The following is a 23,003-nucleotide window of genomic DNA, read 5'->3' on the forward strand; positions in this document are numbered from 1 at the left end:
TAGCCTGACCATTCCATTACTATTTCTCTGCCTCGATAGACTGAAATCTCTAAAACAATTAAACAAATATAATACTGTACCCTTTAATTGCTTTATATCAATTCATTTCTCAGAACTCTGGAGATTCAAAATCTCTGAGTCAAAGATCTGATACAGTTATGGTTTTCAAACATGGAAAATAGATGGCATTCTTATGATAACACTATAATATATTTGAATAAAAAGGAATAAAACATGATAAATTGCATTCTTACTATATATGAGTAACCTATTTTTGAATGATCCCTTTTATGAAGTTGTTAACATAAAACTAAATTTATTTTTATCAACTATATTTTAGGAGAATTATTTCTTTTAGAATGTGTTTTCTTCTTGATATGATTAAATGAATTCTTTTCTGGTCTTAACAAGATAATGTAACACTTGGGACCAAATATGAAGGCAAGGAGTGCTGTGCTCGAAGCCAAGATACAGAATACTTCCATAGCCACCATGACATTCCCTTTAGTGCTATGGTAGACAGGAAGAAAGGTGACCCAGACACAGAAGAACACCAGCATACTGAATGACAGAAATTTGGATTCATTGAATGTATCAGGCAAATTTCTAGACAAGAAGGCCATGGTATAACTCCCAAGGGCCAGGATACAGAGATATCCCAAGACAGAATGGAAGGCAACAGCTGAACCCTTGTTGCACAAAATGATGATGTGTCCATGTTCAGTTTGAGCGTCTTGATCAATGAATGGTGGAGAAGTTGTCATCCATATTCCACAAATAAGAAGCTGGATCAGGGTGCAGATAGGAATGATGTATCTTGGACCCCATGATATCACTAGCCACCTTACCATTCTCCCTGGAAAACTGACCTTAAAGGCAAGGACCACAGTAATAGCTTTGGCCAACACAGTGGCAAGAGCCACAGTGAAAGCAAAGGTGGTCTGCTGAAGGATGCAGGAAGCTGTGTTTGGCTTACCAATGAAGTTCAAAGAACATAAGAAACAGAAGGTGAGTGTGATGAGCAAAATGTAACTCAGAGCTCGATTATTGGCCTTGACAATAGGAGTGTCTCTGTGTTTCACAAAGATGCCAATAACAAAGGCAGTGAGTGCAGATAAGCACAAAGCTATACTGGCTAGAGCCATCCCCAAGGGGTCTTCATAAGCCAAAAAGCTCACAGATTTTGGAAAGCAGTTGTCCTTCTCTGTATTTGCATAATGACTCTCTGGACACTTCATACACTGGTCTACATCTGGTCAGAAATATAGGTTTAAATGAGATCAGGAGTTCAGTCTATGGTGATTCCTTTTATTATGAATCATTTCGAACTATAGTGACTATCACAAAAGACACATATTTTGTTTTCTCAAAAAGAAAGTAATCAGTACACTGGTATGTGTAATTCTAGATTGATAAACTGTAACTTGTTCCTAATATATTTCTTTCTATATTTATGTTAACATATAAAAGGATTTAATGCAACTTTTCTTTCATCATTACCATCACACATTTTCCCTTCCATCAGTTTTTACTTACAGTTCCTTGTATTCTCTATACCTACCTTTTACATTTTAATAATCACTGATTAAATTCAGGAAATCCAATGTATGTACAACTAGGAAAGGTTTCAGTGGGAACATATGTAGACTTTCACGTCCTACCTTTTTAAACAATAGCGTTGTATCTTTCCAGGTATGTATCAACTTGCAGTAAATTTCTTAACAACCTTCATGATTGTGATTTAAGTTGGACTACCTGAAAGTCTCTGTTCTCTTTTCATACCTTATTTCTCTTCCTATACTGACAATGCTGGGCCTCTTTTAAAAGTAACTAAAACACTAAATTACATTGAAAAACTTACTGTGGTTCTGATAGTACACATAATCCATAGATACTTTTTACTTAAATATGGAAAATCTAGCTTGTTGGAATTTTTTTTCAATTTTTTTTCAGATTATGCTTTCTTATATGTGTATCCTAAATTTACTATTCTCCCTAACATTCCTTGTGCTTTCAAATTTTGTTTATTCTCTGCTGGAGGTTTTGAAATAGATCCTATTACATAAGATACTGCTCAAAAAATCACCCAGTAATATGTTTTCATAGCATTTAAAGCAAGCATATAGTTTCATATAGATACAATATTCTTGGAAATGCTCAACAGTAGGGAGGGGGATCTTACAGAGTCCACCTCCAGCAGGAATTCAGGACATGAAATGAGGGATGGGGTTGCCATCCTATAGTCACAATTCTGACCCATAATTGTTCCTGTCTGAAATAATTACAGGGATGTAAGTGGAGAAGAGCCTAAGGAATAGAAGGTCCAAGTTGAGATCCTGCTCAAGGGGAGGTACCAATGCCTGAAACTATTACTGAGGCTATGGAACACTCACAAAAAGGGACCTATTATGACTGTCCCCCAAAATACCCAATAAGCAGCTGAAAGTGTCAGATGCAGCTATTTGCACCCAAACAATAGATAGAAGCATTTTACCCCTGTTGTTGAATTAGGGAGTGCTGAAATAAGCTGAGGAGAAGGGCAGACCTGAAGGAGGACCAGCAGCCTTAATTAAATAGGACCTCCAAGATCTCTCAAACATTGTACCACCAAACAGGCAGCATATACCAGCTGATATGAGGTCCCCAACACAAATAGAGCAGAGGACTGTGAGGGTCTGTGTTCATTCAGAGATGATTCACCTAACCCTCAAGAGACTTGAGTCCCCAGGGAGTTTAGAGATCAGGTGGGGTAGGGGGTGGATACAAGCATGTGGTAACAGGTGGGTGGCAAGGAGGTATGGGATGTGGAAAAGTCGGAGGGTGAATGGGAGAATAAAATATGGAGTTAATATATAAACAAATAAAAATGTAAGTGATTTAAAAGAAACAATTATAATACTATGCTCTGGAACTTTAAAAAAATTTATAAATGTTATTATTAAAATAAGCTAGATGCTACAAAATTTTTAAATTACATTATATTGGTATGGTAGTGTAAATGTGCTTGGCCCAGAAAGTGGCACTATTTTGAAGTATGGCCTTGTTAAAGAAGTATGCCCCTGTGGATGTGGGCTTTGAGACCCTCACCCTAGATAACTGGAAGTCAGTCACTTTATAGTTTTCACCTGAAAATGTAGAACTCTCAGATCCTCTTGTGCTATGGCTGCCTGGATGCTGTCATTCTCCCGACTTGAGGTTAATAAACTGAACCTCTGAACCTGTAAGCCAGCCTCAAATAAATGTTGTTCTTATAAAATTTAATTTTGTAGTGAGTTCCAGGACAGCCAAGGCTATACAGAGAAAGCCTGTCTCGAAAAGCAAAAAACAAAAACAAACAAAAAACAAAAATTTTAACTTTGTTACAGTGATTGTTTATATCAGCAAAAACCTAACTAAGACATAAGTTAGAACCTGTAGTCTGCTATTTCTTTGGTAGACCTGACCAGGTTTTTGGTGGGAAGAATGTGGATTTTGAGATTTTTGGATTTGGAAAGCAATAGAATGTTTTAAGTGGGGCTTAATGAGCCATCCTTGTAGGCATATGGAAACCTTTGTTGCCTTGTGTGATTTTAACTGGGGAATCCTGATTCTAGAAGTTTCTGAGAAGAATTCTTATATGGGTCTGCTCTTGTCATATTTTGGTAAAGTATGTGATTCCCTTTTGCTCTTGTCTAAAGGCTAAGATAAGGAGATTTATATTAACTGATTTGACAAAGGAAGTTTCAAAAAAGCTGAACAGAGTCTTTGATCTCTGCTTATGTCTCATGAAGAGCATGAAGAACATTTTCATACAAGCATAGCAAGCTTAAAAAGGAAAAATAAGTAACATATGGTTCAAGTAAAAATAAAGGGACACCAGGAAATGAAATTAAGCCAAATGCTAGTTTCAAGGAGAAAAGAGTTAAGAGAGTAGTTGATCTCTGTGAAAGATTTCACCAAACCAAACTGTCGCTTCTATTTGGATTTGAAAAGGGAATACTTTGGAGCTTTAATATGGAATGAACAAGAAACCACAAATAGTTGGCAAAATTGTGATTTGGATCTTGAGATTGGGAGACACAGGCTTTTGACCAGGATCATGGAAAACAGTGGCCATGAGAAACTTAGGCCAAGGCAGGTTGATACATTCCTTTCATCCCAGGAGACAAAGGTGAGCATATCCCTGAGTTTGAGGCCAGCCTGTGACAGAGCAGGTTCCAAGTAGAGTAAAGCTTAAATCCAGGTATACTTTGTTTTACATCTCAGGCTTCTGGAGACAGAGCCATGCAGATTTTTGAGTTCAAGGTCAATTTATGGAGCAAGTGCAAGGAGAGCCAAGCTTAAGTATTCAGAGTGTTGTGAAAAAAAAGCTGGTACTAGAATAAGGGGGGAACATATTACAGCCCCCAATGTAGCCAAACTCGGCAACATTGACCATGTGGCTCTGGCTTATTAGTCAAGAGAAGGAGACTACCAGAACAATTGACACTGGTAATCTGGAGCTAAGAAATTAGCAATGATTAATAAGTGATCATAATCTCTGAGGGAAAATCATCCTGGATTGTTTTCTGAGAGTAAAAGATGTTCTTTTCCTGAGATATCCAAGGATGTATATCGAGCTGCATATGAACTCGATGTTAGAATCACATAGGTGGTAGTGGATTTGAAATTATGAAGGGTTCATGTAGTGTAGCTGTGACTTGGCACTGTGAGAAGCCAGGAAATGCCATTTTTGAAGGTAAAGCCTCAGTTATAGTTGATGCCCAGGAGTAGAAGGATCAGGCAAAGAAGTGGAGACTTAGCAGCATGAGGAGAGCCTATGAGAGGTTATTGGTGAAGCCTGGCTTTCAGTGCAAGCCTCCAGTGTACTGGAGATGCCACTGGCATGGGATGATCACTAAAACGCAAAACTAGAGTGGAGTCAACCAGAAACTAGAGTGCTTTACAGGAGAAATAATGCAAGTCCTTTGGAGGAGCCTAGAAGATCTTATATAGATTCCAGACATTGGAAGTGGAAGCAATAATGATGAAGCTTATTGGAAACCCCAAAATGTTCAAGATTCCAGAGTCAAGGGAAATCTGCTGAGGAAAGCTGGTAGCAGCGATTGGAACCAGCCCAGGAGAAAGAAGTTTATTGCCGTCAATGAAGATGAAAAACTAGTGGACATCTGAAGATCTCATTGATATCAGACATGGAGTTCCATAATTTGGAATTTGCCCAACTGTTTCATGTCTTGCTTTGGCAATTACATTGAAGACGTTGAATGAATCTCAGAAGGGACTTAGAACTTGGATTTTTAACATTGTTAAAACTGTTATAAAATATGTGAATGTGCTGTAATGTAGACAAAATGTACTCTTTTATAATGCTATGCTTAGGTATTGTCTGCATAGTCTCATATCTTTAAATAACCATATGGGACCCAGGGAATAGAAAGACCTAGTTTGAATATGCTTGATATAGGGAGAGGCACTATTTGTAGTTGTGGCCTTCTTGTGGGCATGGACTTTAAGAACCCTGTCTTATGTGTTAAGGAACCAGTCTCTTGCTAGCAGGCTTCAGATGAAGATGTAGAATTCTCTGCTCCTCTACATCATGCCTGACTGAATAATTCCATGCTCCTACTATGAAGATAATTGACTGCACATTTGATCTGGTAAGCCAGGCCCAATTAAATGTTGTCATATAAGAGTAGTTTTTGATATGGTGTTTGCTAGCAGCAGTAAAACACTAAGACAGTGGATGACACATTGTTTCTATATTTCCTAAAATATAATTGATAAACAAAGTATCAAATTTCTTTCATTAATAACATTTGAATTGACATCTTAACATATAAAAGATAGTAATAAATTTCTGTTCAACTTTCTGTCAGCAATATTTTCAAAAATACACTGTTTAGTGTTTCTTTGAGGTGCATACTGTTGTACAATATAGGTAATTAACAGACACTGGCCAGATTTGCCCTTAGTGCATGAATGACTTTTTATACATACACAGGATATATTCAAAAAATCACTTTATATATTCGTGTGTGTGTGTGTGTGTGTGTGTGTGTGTGTGTGTGTGTGTGTGTGTTATAATGATTTCACTTGGGGGAAATATTGATAGTAAAATTTATTGCTATTGAAAGTTTGTGTTAAAACAAGAGAGTGTGGACACTTTAAAACAATCAGAAGCATCCTTATTGCTGGTGGAAAATTTGTTGAGAATTGTGTTGGAATTTTGATGGGGATTGCATTGAATCTGGACATTGCTTTTGGTTAGATAGCCTTTTGCATTATGTTAATCTCACTGATCTACAACCAAGGAATCCTTATATCCTCGTCAATTTCTCTCTTCATAGACCTGATATTTGTGACATGCAGATTTTTCACTTACTTTGTTAGAGCTCCATGAAGTTGATGTTATTTGTTTTTATTTTGAACCGTATTTTTTCAAAAACCACATGAAACTCAAGAAGAAGGAAGATCAAAGCATGGATACTTCAGCCCTTCTTTAAAGAGGGAAGAAATTAGCCATGGAAGGAGTTACAGAAACAAAGTGTGGAGCAGAGACTGAAGGAAAGGGCACCCAGAGACTGTCCCACCTGGGGTTTAATCCATATACAGTTACCAAACCCAGACACTATTGTGGATGCCAAGAAGGGCATGCTGTCTCCTGGGAGGCCCTGCTAGAGCCTTATAAATACAGAAGAGGGTGTTCACAGTAAACTATTTCAGTGAGCATTGGGTCCCACAATAGAGGAGTTAGATAAAGGACTGAAGGAGTTGAAGAGGTTTGTTACCCCATAGGAAGAACAACAATATGAACCAACCAGAACCCCCACCCTCCCCAGAACTCCTAGGGACTAAGCCATCAACAAAGGAGTACACCTGGCTCCAGCTACATCTGTAGCAGAGAATGGCCTTGTCATGCATCAATGGAAGGAGAGGTCTTTGGTCCTATGAAGGTTCCATAGATACCCTAGTATAGGGGAATCGAGGGTTAGGAGGTTAGTATGGGTGGGTGGGTAAAGGAACATCCTCATAGAAGCAGGGGGAGTGAGGATGTGATAGGGTGTTTCTGGGAGGGAGGGAAACCATGAAAGGGGATACATTTGAAATGTAAATAAAGAAAATATACAATTAAAAAATCAAAATAGCTGAAAAATAATTTGAAAATATATAACACCCGTTCATGTTAAAAGTATTGTAAAGGGTTAAAATTGAAAATAGACCTATTTGAAGATGCAGCTTTACCACTTTGGGGCATATACCCAAAAAATGACCCATCATATCACAGGAAAACATGCTATAATATGTTCACACCGGTCTCATTAGTAAGAGCAAAAGCAGAAAACAGCACAAATATCCTACAACAGATGAATGGATACAGAATATGTGGCATATTTACACAATGGAATATTACTAGGTTTTTAAGACCAGAGGCATCATTGCTTTTGAAGGGAAATGAATGAAACTATAAAATATCATCCTCAGTGAGGTAACACAGACCCAAAAGGACATACATTGTTGGTAGTCTCTAATAAGTTGATATTAGCCAAAAAAAAAAAAAAAAAAAAAAAAAAAAAAAAAAATCACAGAGTACATAGGACACTACCCATAGAGTTTAAGAACTTTAAGCATAAGGGCCAAGACAGGGGCTGGTGAAGGAATGAGATAAGGAACTGTGGGATGGTGGCCATTAAGTGCACACCATAACTGGATAGTAAATAAATAAATGAATTCATTAAATTGTATGCTTATATATTTAGAATATTTGTTCATCTCCATAATAGTAGGAAACATAAAAGGAGTCAGGGATAGATCACACTGGAACACAAGTTAAATGCTTAAATCCTGATTTGAAGGCAGAAGCCGGAAAAAAAAATAGAGACCAGCTGTCTCAAGGACTTTTAAACCTAAAGCTAACCCCTAGCACTACACCTCTCCCTAAAACGCCAAAACATCTAAGCTTTCCTAATGGGTCTAGTAATAAAATAAATGTTCTGTAATACTTTAATCCAAGAGAAGCCAGAAAGTTAACAAGAACTTCAGTGTACCTAAGACTGCAAAATTAATACTGATTTCTGAACACAGAGAAATTGTTCCCATAATTCATAACACATGACAAAAGGTGTTACGTGCAGGCCAACATAACTCAGACAAATTTCAGCATAGATATCAAAGGTAGTGATGAAGACACTTCCTTCCCTAGAAAATGAGGTATTAGCAATTCATACCTATTGGAAGGGGAATGTGTTTTATTTTTCAGTGTGCAACACCTGGTTGGTTAATAACCTTTAAGTGACATGCAGACATGTAAGTAGACATATGAACTGTATTAGATAGGTTAGTTAAAAAATGTTGGGAGTGATGGAAGATGGAAATAAATTTGGGAGGAGTGAGATTGATGAATGTGATAAAAACATTGTATGAAATTATCAAACAACTAAAAATGAGAAATGAGCTGTTAATAATCCCTTTGAATATGCAATAGATCTGAGTCTTATACGCTTCTTAAAAATCAATGAAATACATTTTGAAAAGCTATCTTTGATATTATATTAATACACATTAGAAGGCACTGTGAAATGAAAACATTGAAAAGTACAGGGAAATATATTTTATCTTCCAATAATAATATTTGCACAAATTTAAAGATATGAATCAAGAATGATTTGTAATGGCTCTGTTGAGCTGTTTCAAGTGGGATATTGATGAACTATGATATTTAAATTCCTTTAAAAACAAAATAAAATGTTCATATGAGAGTTCTACCCAAATCTTTTTCATTTGCTAGCACATTGTGGAATCCATTGGAGAAATAGAAAATTTTCCATAAAACTGCATTTACCTGTCTCATTAGAAATTTCATTGTCTGCACAAGGAGTGCACTCGTAGCAGCAGATGGCCTTGCCCTGCAGGGTTACTGTCCTGAATCCAGGCCTACAACTCTCACTGCACACAGACTGTGGGATCTGAGAAGAATGAATAATGTTATTTAATACTTAGGGTTTTATGAAAAATCATAAAAGTTGAGTTCTTTAAGGTCTTAAAACTAAAGGGTGAAGTACTGTTTTAACACAGAGTTACTTAAACAATTTTTTTTTATTTTTTTGTAATGGGTTATGGAGAACTGGGATTAATCACCAGAAAGTCCCAGATGTCAGAAAAGCAAGAGATTCCCAGGATTCATCACAATGATATAAGGTGAAATACGTGCAAATGGGAAAGAGAAGCTGTAGAGACCATATTAATAGGTTGGGCAAGGCCCCTGCTTGAGGGATAGGGGTGGTCACCAATTTCAAAAATATTAACCTGGAATTGATACTATATAAAGAAAGGGAAGGGACAAAGAATGGAGCAGAGACTGAAGGACATGTTATCCAGAGACTCCCCTACCTGGGGATCCATCCCATATACAGTCACCAAATAGAGACACTATTGTGGATGCCAAGAAGTGCCTGCTGACATGAGCCAGATATAGCTGTCTCATGAGAGAATCTGTCAATATTTTACCAATACAGATGATGATCCTTATAGCCAACCATCTGATTAAGCACATGAACCACAATGGAGGAGTTACAGGAAGGACTGAAGGAGCTGAAGGGTTTAGCAACCCCATAGTAAAAACAAAGTTTTCAAGCACCTAGAAACTCTAGAGCTCCCAGGGACTAAACCACCAACCAAAGAATGCACATGGAGGGATCCATCGCTCCAGCAGCATATGTAGCAGAGGATGGCCATATTTGGCATCAGTGTGAGGGGAGGACCTTGGTTCTCTGAGGGTTGATGCCCAACACAGGGGAATGCTAGCTAGGGCATTGAGGCAGGAGTGGGTCAAGGTTGAGAACAGCATAGAAACCAAGGTGGGTTATGGGACAGGGGTGTTGCAGAATGGAAACAGGGAAGGGGATAACATTTGAAATGTAAACAAATAAAAAAAGTCAATAAGAAATTTTAAAAAGAAATTAAAAAAAATAGAAATAAAGATCATGCCCCTGAGAAGGCAAATATGTTTAAATTTTAGTCTGAGAATTATCATGGTGTTAAAAAATTTGGAGTTAATGAGTTAAGGACAAGTTTGCAAAACATTGGTGTTTAGAAACATTATATAGGAGTCCATGGAGTCCAGTTAAATTTTAAATTCCATTATTTATTGCAAATGTCACAATTGCAGACAAGATAGAAGAGAGCAGGTATATTCATTGCTTCCTACATTCAGAGGATATTATATTATCATCACCTCTTAACTGTGAAAGTCATGCATTTTCAAATATAATGCACCACACTCTCAAATAGTTCTAAAAGTTTTTTCAAGTTATTATTAAACAATGGATGCCATAGGATATATTTAGAAATGAAGGACAATTAAGGGATGCTAATGGTGTTATTATATTGTATTTTGAAAGAAAAAATTTCCACAAAGGCTAAAGCATTTGAGTACTTATGTCCTTTTCAGTAATATTATATGAGAAGTTATTGAAACTGTAGGGGATTCAGACTTGCTGATAAAATTTTGGCAAAGTTGTTGGGAATTGAAAAATTACAATATTATCTCAATTCTAGATTTCTAATTTTATTTACTGTTAATGTATATGGATAGAAACAATTTATTTCTGCTTCCTTTGCCTGTCTCCAGTATGAACATCTGATGGCATGCTTCTATCCTTGGGAGACTCTGATGCGTGTAGAATCATAAAATAAAATATAGTCTTTCTTATAAAAGTCAGTTTTGGTCATGATTTTTGAACATACAATAAAAACTAAATTTGATATTTTTTATTATATTAATGTCAAATGAGAGATTTTTCTGCAGTACATTAACACATGAGTCATTTGGAAATGAAAATTTCCCCCTACCATGTGCCCCATCCATAATTTGTGACAAATGAAGGAAACCTAATCCTCACAGAAGTTAACAGTGGGGGATTTATTGAACATTATATACTTCCATTGCTCTGAATCAAGGAATATCAAAAACCAGTATACTAGTATTGCTTTATTGTATTTTATACTGGTAATCCAAGTGTAATGGAACTTGAGTCGATCATCATTATATCAGAAAACATAATTGTGTTAGTAATAGCACAAAGTTTATAGATAATACATAACCCACCTCTGAAAATATTTCTGGCCATTGAATCATCTGCTCAGATAAAGACAACTGTTGACCCTGGGGAGCACTTGCAGAAAAGGATCCTACTTTCACTTTTAGTCCAAGACCCTTTGGTAAATTCCACAGGTTAAGAATGTCATATCCTGCATCTTTTGTCTGTCTCCATTCTAAACTCCTTTTGTCTCTAATTTCAATGTCCTTCAGGAAAGTGTTAAGCTGAAAGAGAAGCATAATATTATATTACATTGTGCCCAAGATGCAGAACAGAATGTGGCTTTTGGAAAGTGTCTTATTGTTCTTAATTTCTTTTCTGAACATCCACATTAATGAAGATTCAATTACTGATGTCTAAGTGAAAACCTGATTGCTCAGAACACCATTGTGTTTCTAAATTATTATTGATCTTCATGTGAAATCTTTGAAACAAGCTCAAGTAAGCAATCAGTCACTACTGTTCTATGAAAAGATCAACATTTTTGAAACCTAGCAAGACCTAGTGGCTTTTAGATTCTATTCAGAACTCCAGTGTATAAAGTGAGTACTCTGATGTCTAGAAATTAGTTAAAGGTCTTCAATTCTCTATAAACCATTATTGATTTACTTAAGTGTCACAATTTTAATATCTCTATTAACAAATATACAAAGGAATGAATTTTTTAATTGCAACTATTAACATGAAAAGATTGTACAGCTAGATATTGATGACATGAACATGATTTTGACTAAGCATATTTGCTCCTGGTATCACACCATCATACAGTTGAAACTATCATCACTTCCATGTAAGCTTCGAAACACAAGCAATTCTTTGTGGACAAGATAAACTGAATTTTATAATACTTAAATGGTGTTGTTGCAAATTTCATGTGCCCGAGTGCTAACAATAAAATACAGTTGAAAGATTATTACCTGCCATGGAAAGACCTCCATTTCTTCTCCATTTTCAAATGGTTGCATTTGAAGTAGCTGCAGTCTCATCTGATGGAGGCTGTGAGCCAGAGCATACACACCATTGTAAATATTTGTGCTCTCTTCACTCATGACAACATCAAATATGTGTCTAGGTAATATATCCAAAGAAGCATTGGTTTGACATTTGTCCAAAACATGACAATTAATGTCAGAAAATGAGCACTTGAAGTAGAAATTCCACAACTTAGGAAGATAAATGTCTTCAGGGTATTTCTTAGGATTAACTGTTTGAATAAATTTGGTAAACTCAAAATTCTCTATAATTGTGCCTAAATATTAGGCTTCCGTGGAATGAATCTAACATGAAATAATCAGCATCGTAATTAATAGTATGTTCAATGTTCATGACCCAGATAATCCATGTCAATATCTTTTGCCCAATATTTCTCATTAGACCTTCTAGAGAATCAATGTCACCATAAATAATTATTACATTTGTCTCTTCCATATTTTCCCAGAATCTGGTAAAATATTCAGTCCATGTGCCTGGGATCATTTTTACAAAAGCTATGCAGATTCTGTTTCTCTCCATCTCCTCCCTAAAATCTGACAGAATTTTATTTCCTTTGTGGTTATCAGGGAGAATGAGTCCAACCCAAGACCACCTAAAATGAACCATCAAAGAAACAATGGCAAGTGTAAGAGATGTGTCCTTGGGGGCCATCTGGTAGAGAGAAGAATACTGACCACGGTCACTCAAGATTGTATCATAAGGTCCAAAAGTAATCTGAAGCAAATCAGAAAGAAGAATATTAATATCAAAGAATATTTCATTCCTGAATCAATAGATGATAACAGGAGAACATTTTAAAGGAACATTACATTTACAATCTTTAACAGAAATTTCTGTTACACTTGTAAGTTTCAAAGACTTACTCAGTTTTATTGACTATACCAACCTTTCTCTTATAAGCAAGATATTTCTGGATTGATCTCCATGTGTCTGTGTCTCACTTTAATGTTTGGATAATTGATCAATCACACTTTCATTTAAAGATTCCTATAATATGAACAAAGAAAACTGACTGTCACTTCCCACAATCCAAATTTTCTCACCTGTGGAAATTTAAAAAGTTGAAGTAATGTCCCAATTTGGGCAGATTTTATCCATGATGATCCTGTGAGTGCAGCAATGAGATTTCTGTTTTTACAATTGTAATTAGGTATAACCCTTCCCTCTACATGGGCTGTGAGCCAAAGACAAGTATACAGAAGAAGGTCCTTAGCAGTGAATTTGGTATTGTAGAAATCAAATCCAAGAGATATGTTGGGTAAAATGTAGGGGTTCCCATTGATCTCCTCAATTGCAAATAGTAGAGCCAGAATAAACTGGTAGTTCTTAAAGTTATACCTGCGTAAATCGCATAGAAACACATAAGCAGATGATCATATATACCAAAAACATCTACATATTTAGTACAATAAATTTTATATTTCAACCTTGATTATATAAAACATGTAATTTAATTTCTTCACCATGAATAGATGAACTAGATTAGGTAAACATGTTAGGTTTAGGCAAAATCTTTTACAATTACTACTCATTATTTATGAATCCTCGACCATATACTATTTATATTACATAGGTAGATTCTTTACACATTCTGTTTACAAGTCAGGAATCATTTTAACACAAATAACGTATCTGTTGGAATGTAGATCTTTGGCCTTTTGGGATCTCCACATATGAACACCTACTATTTTACTATCAATCCAATGTAATTTTAAATACAGTATTTTAATTAAATGATATACTAAAGTTAGTTTCATTGCAGGTGGCCATTGTGGCTATTTCTCTGATTTAATTTTTTGAGTATGGCAGCATGTAATTGCTAGTGTCATAGAACAACCATAGAAAAGCCTGCTTCTGTATCTGAATAGATGAGATTAAATCAAGGCAGCATCATTCCTTTTGAATTTTTATCATGTTTACTTACGTTGATTTATGTATGACTGTGTGCATGCATGACTCTTAGTATGTATAGTTCTATGAAGTTCAGAAAGAATGATTTGAAGTCAATCAAAGCCCAGGGTGATTCCTAGATATACACCTTATTTATATAATATTTTCTTATATGTTATGTTTTTATGCATTTATGCATTTCATTCATTTGGTGCTCAGTTGCCTCCTTAGTTTATTCAACACCACAGTGTCTCTGACTTGACTGAGTTGTTCTGTACGTCAGGCAGATCTGGAACTCAGAAATACCCATCTGTCTCTTTTCTAGACTACTGAGAATAAAGTCTTGCACCAGCACATCTACCTGATGGATTCCTTTATTTTCTTACCACATATGCCTAGATCTCTACACAGCAAACCTGTAGAAATTCTCCTGTTTCTCATTCCTAGACTCTGTATGATCACTGGGTTAAAGGCATGTACTCATATTCTTTTGGGAGGTATGAACTCAGATCCTCATACTTGGTGTATTCTATTCTCTGAAATATCTCTTCATCTGCTTAATAATTATTTTTGTGGAAAAAAATTTATACTTTACTCTGAAAGGTACCAAATCCACACTGACAAAAGTATTTAATATTTCTGTCAAAGTGAGCTGATCATGAAAAAAAAAGATTTCATTACAGCTTCATTGTATATATTTTTCTTCTCCACCACTGCTTACCAATTTAGGTTAAAAGCAGTGGAATGAAACTAAGAACTAGTTAACAGAAACCTCAGGTATACATTAAATTCTCAAGACAACAGGGCAGTTATATTTATGATCTCATATTAAATATAGTAACATGAATTGTGAATGTTCACATGAATCAAAACCAGCAAGGAAAATGATATTCATCATGAAGTCCAATCCCTAACTAAGCGGGATTTTGTCTCAGAGTTTTATTGTTGTGAGGAAACACAATGAGCATGGTTACTTGCATAAAGGAAAACATTTAACTGGGGCTAACTTACAATATCAGTTTTAGTCTATTATTGCCATGATGGGAACCATGAAAGTATATCTATAGAAATGGTCTTCAAAATTTATCTCAGGATTTTACATCTTAATCCACAGGCATCAAAGATAGAAACTGAGACACACTGGCTACAGTTGTTCTTCTTAGATTTGTAGCACCACCAGCAGAGTGACACACTTCCCCTAATTAGTCCATGCCTACTCCAACAAGGACACATGTCCTAATTGTGACACACAGTATAGTCAAAATGTCTGAACAGAATAGTCTATGGGGCCATTCCTGTACCAACCACTACATTCCATTTCTTAACCCTGATAGGATTGTAGCCATAAAATTGTACAAAGTGCATTTAGTCCAATTTATTTTCCTATACTCTAAAATATCCTCAAGTTTGTTTGAATTCCAAAGTTCAATGTCTCTTCTGAAATTCATGCCACCATGCAAGGTAATCTGCTAAAAAATATACTTCCAATATATAATGGCACAGAATCTATAGTATCATTTCAAATTTGAGACAAAGGAACAGAGTCAGAAAATACTGAACCAAAGCAAAATCAAAAACAAGCTGAGCAAACTCCATACTCTACAATTCCAAGACGGATTTCAAAATGTCATCTTCAATTCCTTTCATCTCTACTGACATCAAAACACTTCTTTCTCTTGGGCTTTGTCCATTCAGTGTTAGCAGTGCTCCTGGGCAGTTATACCACAGGTCTGGCTTCTTCAGCATCCTTAGGCAATCCAGGCTTCTCCTTTGTAGTTTGATATCATGGTTCCTCTAGGTCTTCTTGCAGAAACATCCCTGATATAATACTTGCTGTAACAGATGTCCTCAGTCACACAGAAAGATGCTATAACCCCTTTCTTCAATCCTTGACTCTTAATGCCAGAACTACATGGCTGAGTCTGCCAAGTTATGTTCCATGACAGGGCTGAAACATGCAAAATTAAATCTTTACCAGTGTTCTATTCTTTTTGCTTTCTAAATTTGTGTATCCTGAAACTAAACCTCTAGACGAGGCTCGTACATTTAAACTTGTCTTCACAAATTGGAAGGATAGCTGGGTAGAATTTTGCCTGGAGATCTTAACTCCCTTTATTCCATTTAGCATCTGGTTTTCATTTAATATCTGTACGTGTTTGAACATAAGAATTAGCTCAGTACCAAATTTTAGTACCCTTTTCTCCTCAATTTGTACCTTGTTTATTTCTGTTTCTCAGATTTTTACTTTTCCTTATATATCTTCATGTTTTAATAGTAATGACCACATACCAGTGTGAAGAAGAGGCTGTGTTGAGATTTCCTTTGAAAATGGTATAAATCTATAACTCTACACTTTAGATTCAGGGTCCCTTTTTGAATTAGGTCAAAATGCAGCATCTTTTTTTTTTTTTTCTAAATTTTCTAAAATGCAGTATCTAGGAAACACTGATACTCATCTTCTCTGTGTCCACTTTTTCCAGAATCACCAAGGTCAAGTTACAGTCAGCAACACTTATTTTACATATTCTTTCTTGGTGGGCAACACTTAAAGGATTTCATGGCTTTCCTAAAAATGTCCCAAGATCAATATTCCTCCAAACATAAAAAAAAACAACAACAACAACAACAACAAAAAAAAACCAACAAAAAAAAAAAACATTGCCCTTCAAAGCAAAAATGTTTTTTCTTACTTATATCAACTTCTGTCTTTGTGTTTGGTGGATGTGAAAACTCACAATGACCCCAACAAGTCTTATGAAGGAAAACTTACAATTTCAGAGATCTTGTCCATGTCATCATGATGGGAAACATTGCAGTATGCAGGCAGACATGGCCTTTAACAAGGAGCTAAGAGTTCTACATTTTTACCCACAAGCAGCAGAAGTGAAGACCCTGGGCAAAATTGAGTTTCTTAGAGTTCTAAACCACCCTTGCAAAGGGAAACACTAACACTAACAAGGCCACTTAGTATGGATCAGGCTTTCAATCACAGGAGTCTATGGAACCCTTTTCTACTAAAACAACAAAAATATAGCTATCAGAAAACTTATGGAAGAAGACTCAGTTTTCTTCAATAATGTGATTTTTTTTTCTAGACAAGTCATATTCTGGGATGGCCTCACCCTCAAAGATACTAAGGCAACACAAAGTGAACTTGACTGAAAAATGTGTTAAGCTTTGTCAGGAACAGTTTCTCTGAGTGTAGAGGTTATTTGATGATGTTTTAAGATTTTACTGCTTTACATTCCTCAGTAAAACAACACATTTTTGTCGTCAAATTACATTTATCCTTACCTTCATGAATAGGACCTGAAAGCACAGGATGAACTTGAACATGTCCAATAGAGATAGGGTAATTTCTAAATTGGGGCAAGATTTGTAATTCTGAAAGTTGGGTCTAAAGATGTAAAATTGCTTTAAAACAGCGACACAGATTTTTTTTTTTAAAAGAGGGCTGGTGTTTAGTATTTAAAAGTCAATAACAATTGTCATTAGCTCCATTTGTTACAAAAGGTTTCTTGTATGAAGAAAATCATTTAAAGTTCAAAATAATTAAGGTGATCTGCTTGAGAAGGAGTCATTTATAAATATTTTTTGTGGAGGTTAAGTCCTGTGTTCGAAGGGTTGACTGCAGCAGCTGTTGTGTAGTTCTCCATTGACAAGTGGATTGGTTGCCTGAGGCTATTGAATTACCTCTATAGTTTGAGGGGCCTGAGGTAGGTTCCTCAGATAGTTTCCCTGGTTTGAAAAGATTCCTGTATTTTTAGGGATTATAGTAGCACCAGAGAAGGCAGTGACATTTTTGTAAAAGCTAGTGTGGCACTGTTTATGCCAGTGGTACCCTTTCAGACCAGGAGGATATCCAGTTAGATTTCTGCTCTGAGTGAGGCCAGGGGCATTAAAATTTATGGCACCTCCTGCCTTAATGGAACATTGTTTTCTGATATGTCCAGGCTTGTACTTGAACACTATTGTTAGCCTAGCCTGATTTATTAATTTTTTTCTGTCCTTGATTGATAAGATTTTGGATAGTGTTCTGCCCTTGTGAAGTTCTTGTAATGGGTACACCTTGAAAATATGAAGTAGCAACCTCAGCACAAGCTTCAAATAAATTTTCAGATTTCTTAATTGTCATTAGAAGAGATTAACTAGTGGGTTGTATATTTTTCTGCTTTCTTCATTATATTAGCAAACCTTTTGCCCCTTGTCTCTTTATCTGGCAAGCATCCCCATGTTTTTAGAGTTGCAGCTGCTAATTTTACTAGAACCTCCTTTGGCATTTTTACTGAGCTGTTTTTTTCAAACTATTCTCCCATTTCCATAAATATTTTATATTTTAACTCTTTCATTCTCCTTTTTTTACAGACATCTTAGATAACTCTATTTGAGCCAAGTTCATATATATATATATATATATATATATATATATATATATATTCACAGTAAAAATCTATTTTTAGTGAGCAGGGCTATTGCTATTTTAAATAGTCATGAGGAATCATAAGCAATTTAAATTTCAATGATCATTATTTATAAGTGATTCTTATTCTCTTTGTTATTCTCCATACTCACTGGGAAAAAGCCTAACAATTTACCCTGTCCCAGATCTTGGAGGATACCAGCACCAGATCCAAGGTCCACTTTGGTTTCTTTTTACATTATTCAGGAAGACTTATAGAATGCCTTATATTTAAAGGCTACAGGGTAGGCTACTTATGCTTATTATGTTTTGTTAGTTTGTTTTCTGTGTCAGTTTCCTCTTCAGAGGCTGATTTTCCTTTTTCTTTGATTTATCGCCACCCTCTATTGAGCTACTTTTTTTAGACTTTTATATAGAGGAATAAATATTGTTCTTAGAGCCTAATTGAGACAGCAGTAATCAATTCCCCTCACAAGAAGCTGAATTGAATGTCTCCTGAGCACATGTGGCTTTTTTGTCATCTGCCAATGCCTTCCTAAGCACAGTGCAAATAGCAAACAGTGTAAGTGGTATAACTGATCTTCCGATCTCTGTAATCCAGTTGTTAATATCTAATACTCTTTCCTCCCATACACCCATATTTAAAGTTCTCCTTTCTAGAATCCAAGGAATGAACATTTATACAAACCGAAGAAAGTCAGTAAGCTGGTTAGTGTTAACCGTAATGCATTTTTCTTTAAGAGTATGCTTAATAACATCTGGAAAGAACTCTCTGTTATTAGAATCACTGTATCCCATCAGAAGAGATACACAAAATGCACACAGCCCAGAGCTTATGACTCCTGATCCAAACTTGATGGTGCAAGCCAGAGCTTATGGCTCCTGGTGTAACCCAGGTACTGATTGTACCCACTATCAGCATCTGCTACTGATGGCAGTAACCAGTATCAACTCCTATTTCCATAACCAGTATCAACTCCTATTTCCATAACCATGTACTCCTTGGCCAAGGAGTTTGAAGGGTCAAGTTGAGACTCCTATATATGTTGATGTACCTTCTACAAAGTTTCTGTTCCAAAGTGCCAATTAAGATGCTAGAGTAGGAGTCTAGTGTGGCTTTAACATATGAAGGTCTCTGGACATTCTAGCTTTTCAACTGTACTGAAATGCTGATAACTTTTAAAAAGACCTAAGAACTTTCATGGTCTTTCTGTGGGTAAAATTTGCTGGTCTGGGAGATTGACATTTATAGCCTGGCAACTAGGGATTATATAATAAGAATTTGATCTACCTCAGCAGGAACTGGGATGCTCTAACATTCAGTATGCAAGTTGGATGGCTCAGGAAGCAAAAGGGACACTTTGAAAAGTAAATATAGAGTTTATTTCTAAGTTGTAAAAAGTTCGTGATGAAAGTTATCTACGAAAATACAGAAAAGCAGAAAGATCCTAATTCTGGTAATTGAAAAAAAAATTCTATCTCCTCCTCTTTGTCAAAGAAGTGTTCATTCCAAAAAAAAAATCTCCTCAGCTCAGTTCCTCTGACTCTTCTTTTTGTCTTCAGCACTTACACATCTGTCAAGGTACATGATTCCATGTTAAAAATTTCTCACAATTTCACATATGAAATCAAATCATTAATACAAATAGAGCTTTATAACAGAGAATGTTTGAATGCATATCCATTAGAAGTAACTATCTGCCTAAATATTCATCACCTGTCACAGCTCCTGAGGTTCATTAAAAGTTAAAATCCAAAACTAAGGTATTAGTGAAGTTTTGCATAGACAAATTTATTCAATATTTTATCTTCTGTCCTAGCACCTATAATAAATCATACTTACCTATTTATGACCTTTGTTTAATTGTTTTACAACCTCTTAGAATGTGTTCTGGGTATGAGACATTCTGATTACTATCTAGAAGCAATTAATTGGTGACACATGGTAGCTCTCGTTGCACTTTTGACTATCTGGAAAGGACATAATTGGAGTCTCACTATTAAAAAAATTAATAAACACCAATATAATATAAGGCATTCTTATTGGCTCATCATTAAGAATTAAAAAGTTAATTCCTTCCAGGCAACACCAGTGCCAGGCCATCTTGGGCCCAAACTTTTCAGACAGTCCCACAGTCTCTAGAGGACTATGCATGCTACAGCCTCCCTAGCATGACCAGAATCTTATGATCACTGGTTAGAGGAACACAAAGTCACTTGTAATGATGATGATGATGGAGAACTATAAAAAGGACATAAATAACTCCCTTGAAGAAATACAGGAGAACACACCCAAACAGGTAAAAGAATTGAAAAAACCATCTAAGAACTAAAAATGGAAGTAGAAACAAGAAAGAAATCACAAAGGGTGACAAATCTGAAAATAGAAAACCTAGGAAAGAAGTCAGGAGCCATAGATACAAGGATCACCAACAGAATAAAAGAGATAGAAGAGAGAATCTCAGGTAGAGAAGATACTATAGAAAACATTGATACAACAATCAAAGACAATGAAAAATGTCTTATGCAAAAAAGATACTTATGCAAAACATCCAGGAATTCCCGGACACAATAAGAAGACACTATTGTATATGCCAGCAAGATTTTGTTGAAAGCACACGGATATAGCTGTCTTATGTGAGGTTATGCCAGTGCCTGGCAAATACAGAAGTGGATGCTCACAGTCATCCATTGGATGGAACACAGGGCCCCCAATGGAGGAGCTAGAGAAAGTACCCAAGGTGCTGAAGGGGTCTGCAACCCTACAGGTGAAACAACATTGTGAACTAATCAGTACCCCCAGAGCTTGTGTCTCTAGCTGCAGATGTAGCAGAAGATGGCCTAGTCAGCCATCATTGGGAAGAGAGGCCCCTTGGTCTTGCAAACGTTATATGCCCCAGTACAGGGGAATGCCAGGGCCAAGAAGTGGGAGTGGGTGTTTAGGGGAGCAGGGTGGGGGGATGTTATAGGGAACTTTCAGGATACCAGTTGAAATGTAAATAAAGAAAATATCTAATAAAAGATAAAATAAAACCTGTACCATGAGAACAAAACAAAAAAAACAAACAAAAAAAACCCCCAAACAAACAAACAAACAAAAAACAAACCACCAAATCTAAGGATAGTAGGACTAGAAAAGAAGGAATATTTCCAACTTTAAAGACCAGTAAATATCTTGAACAAAATTATAGAAGAAAATTTCCTCAACCTGAAGAAAGAGATGCCCATCAACATAAAAGAAGCCTAAGAACTCCAAATAGTTTGGACCAGAGAAGAAATTCCTCCTGTCACATAATAATTAAATCACCAAATGCACAAAACAAAGAAAGAATACTAAAAGCATTAAGGGGAAAAGGTCAAGTAACATATAAAGCCAGACTACCAGAATTTCACCTGACTTCTCTCTCAGAGACTATGAAAACCAGAAGGTCTTGGGCAGATATCATACAGACACTAAGAGAGCACAAATGCCAGCCCAGCATTCTACACCTAGCAAAATTATCAGTTACCACAGAGAAACCAAGGTATTCCATGACAAAACCAAATCTAGACAATATCTTTCCACAAGTCCAGCCCTTTAAAGGATAACAGAGAGAAAACTCTAACACAAGGAGGGAAACTATGCTCAAGAAAATGCAAGAAAATAATCTTTCAACAAACCTAGAAGATAGCCACATGAACAAAATTCTAACTCTAACAACAAAAATAACAGGAAGCAACAACAACTTTTCCCTATTATCTCTTAACATCAGTGGATTCAATTCCCCAATAAAAAGACGTAGACTAACATACTGGTTATATAAACAGGACTCAACATTTTGCTGCATCCAGGAAACCCACCTAAATGACAAAGAGTAAATAAACTACCTCAGAGTAAAAGGCTGGAAAACAATTTTCCAATCAAGTGGTCCCAGGAATCAAGCTGGAGTAGCCATTCTAATATCAAATAAAATCGACTTTCAATCTAAAGTTATCAAAAAAGATAAGGAGGGACACTTCCTACTCATCAAAGATAAAACTTACCAAGATGAAGTCACAATTATAAACATCTATGCTCCAAATGCAAGGGCATCCATATTCATTAAAGAAACTTTACTAAAGCTGAAAGCACACATTGCACTGCACACAATAATAGTGGGAAATCTCAACATTACAGTCTCATCAATGGACAGATTCTAGAAACAGAAACTAAACAGAGACATACTGAAACTAACAGAAGTTATAGAACAAATGGATTTAACTGATATCTATAGAACATTTTATCCTAAAACAAAAGAATGTACCTTTTTTCCCAGTACCTCATGGTAACTTCTCCAAAATTGATCATATAATTGGTCACAAAACAGGCCTCAATAGATATAAAAACATTGAAATAATCCCATGCATCTGCTCAGATCACCAGTGACTAAGGCTGATCTTCAATAACAACATAAATCATAGAAACCCACATAAACATGGAAGCTGAACAACACTCTACTCAATGATAACTAGGTCAAGGAAGACATAAAGAAAGAAATTAAAGACTTTTTAGAGTTTAATGAACATGAAGTGACAACATATCCTTATAGGACACAATGAAAGCAGTCCTAAGAGGAAACTCATAGTTAGGAGTACCTCCAAAAAGA

General features: G+C 35.9%; 1 protein-coding gene across 1 annotated transcript in view; it reads right to left on the bottom strand.

Annotated features, from left to right (window-relative positions):
- Positions 1-329: 329 nt before the first annotated feature.
- Positions 330-23,003, bottom strand: part of LOC110338138 (vomeronasal type-2 receptor 116-like) — a 31,069-nt gene continuing 8,395 nt past the window's right edge. Inside the window, 6 exon segments of the mRNA XM_021221382.1 lie at positions 330-1,252; positions 8,819-8,942; positions 11,084-11,299; positions 11,993-12,314; positions 12,316-12,782; positions 13,112-13,406. Coding sequence (XP_021077041.1) covers positions 330-1,252; positions 8,819-8,942; positions 11,084-11,299; positions 11,993-12,314; positions 12,316-12,782; positions 13,112-13,406 — 2,347 coding nt within the window.

The sequence above is a fragment of the Mus pahari genome, chromosome 21 (assembly GCF_900095145.1).
Source record: "Mus pahari chromosome 21, PAHARI_EIJ_v1.1, whole genome shotgun sequence".
In the NCBI taxonomy this organism is placed as follows: Eukaryota; Metazoa; Chordata; class Mammalia; order Rodentia; family Muridae; genus Mus; species Mus pahari.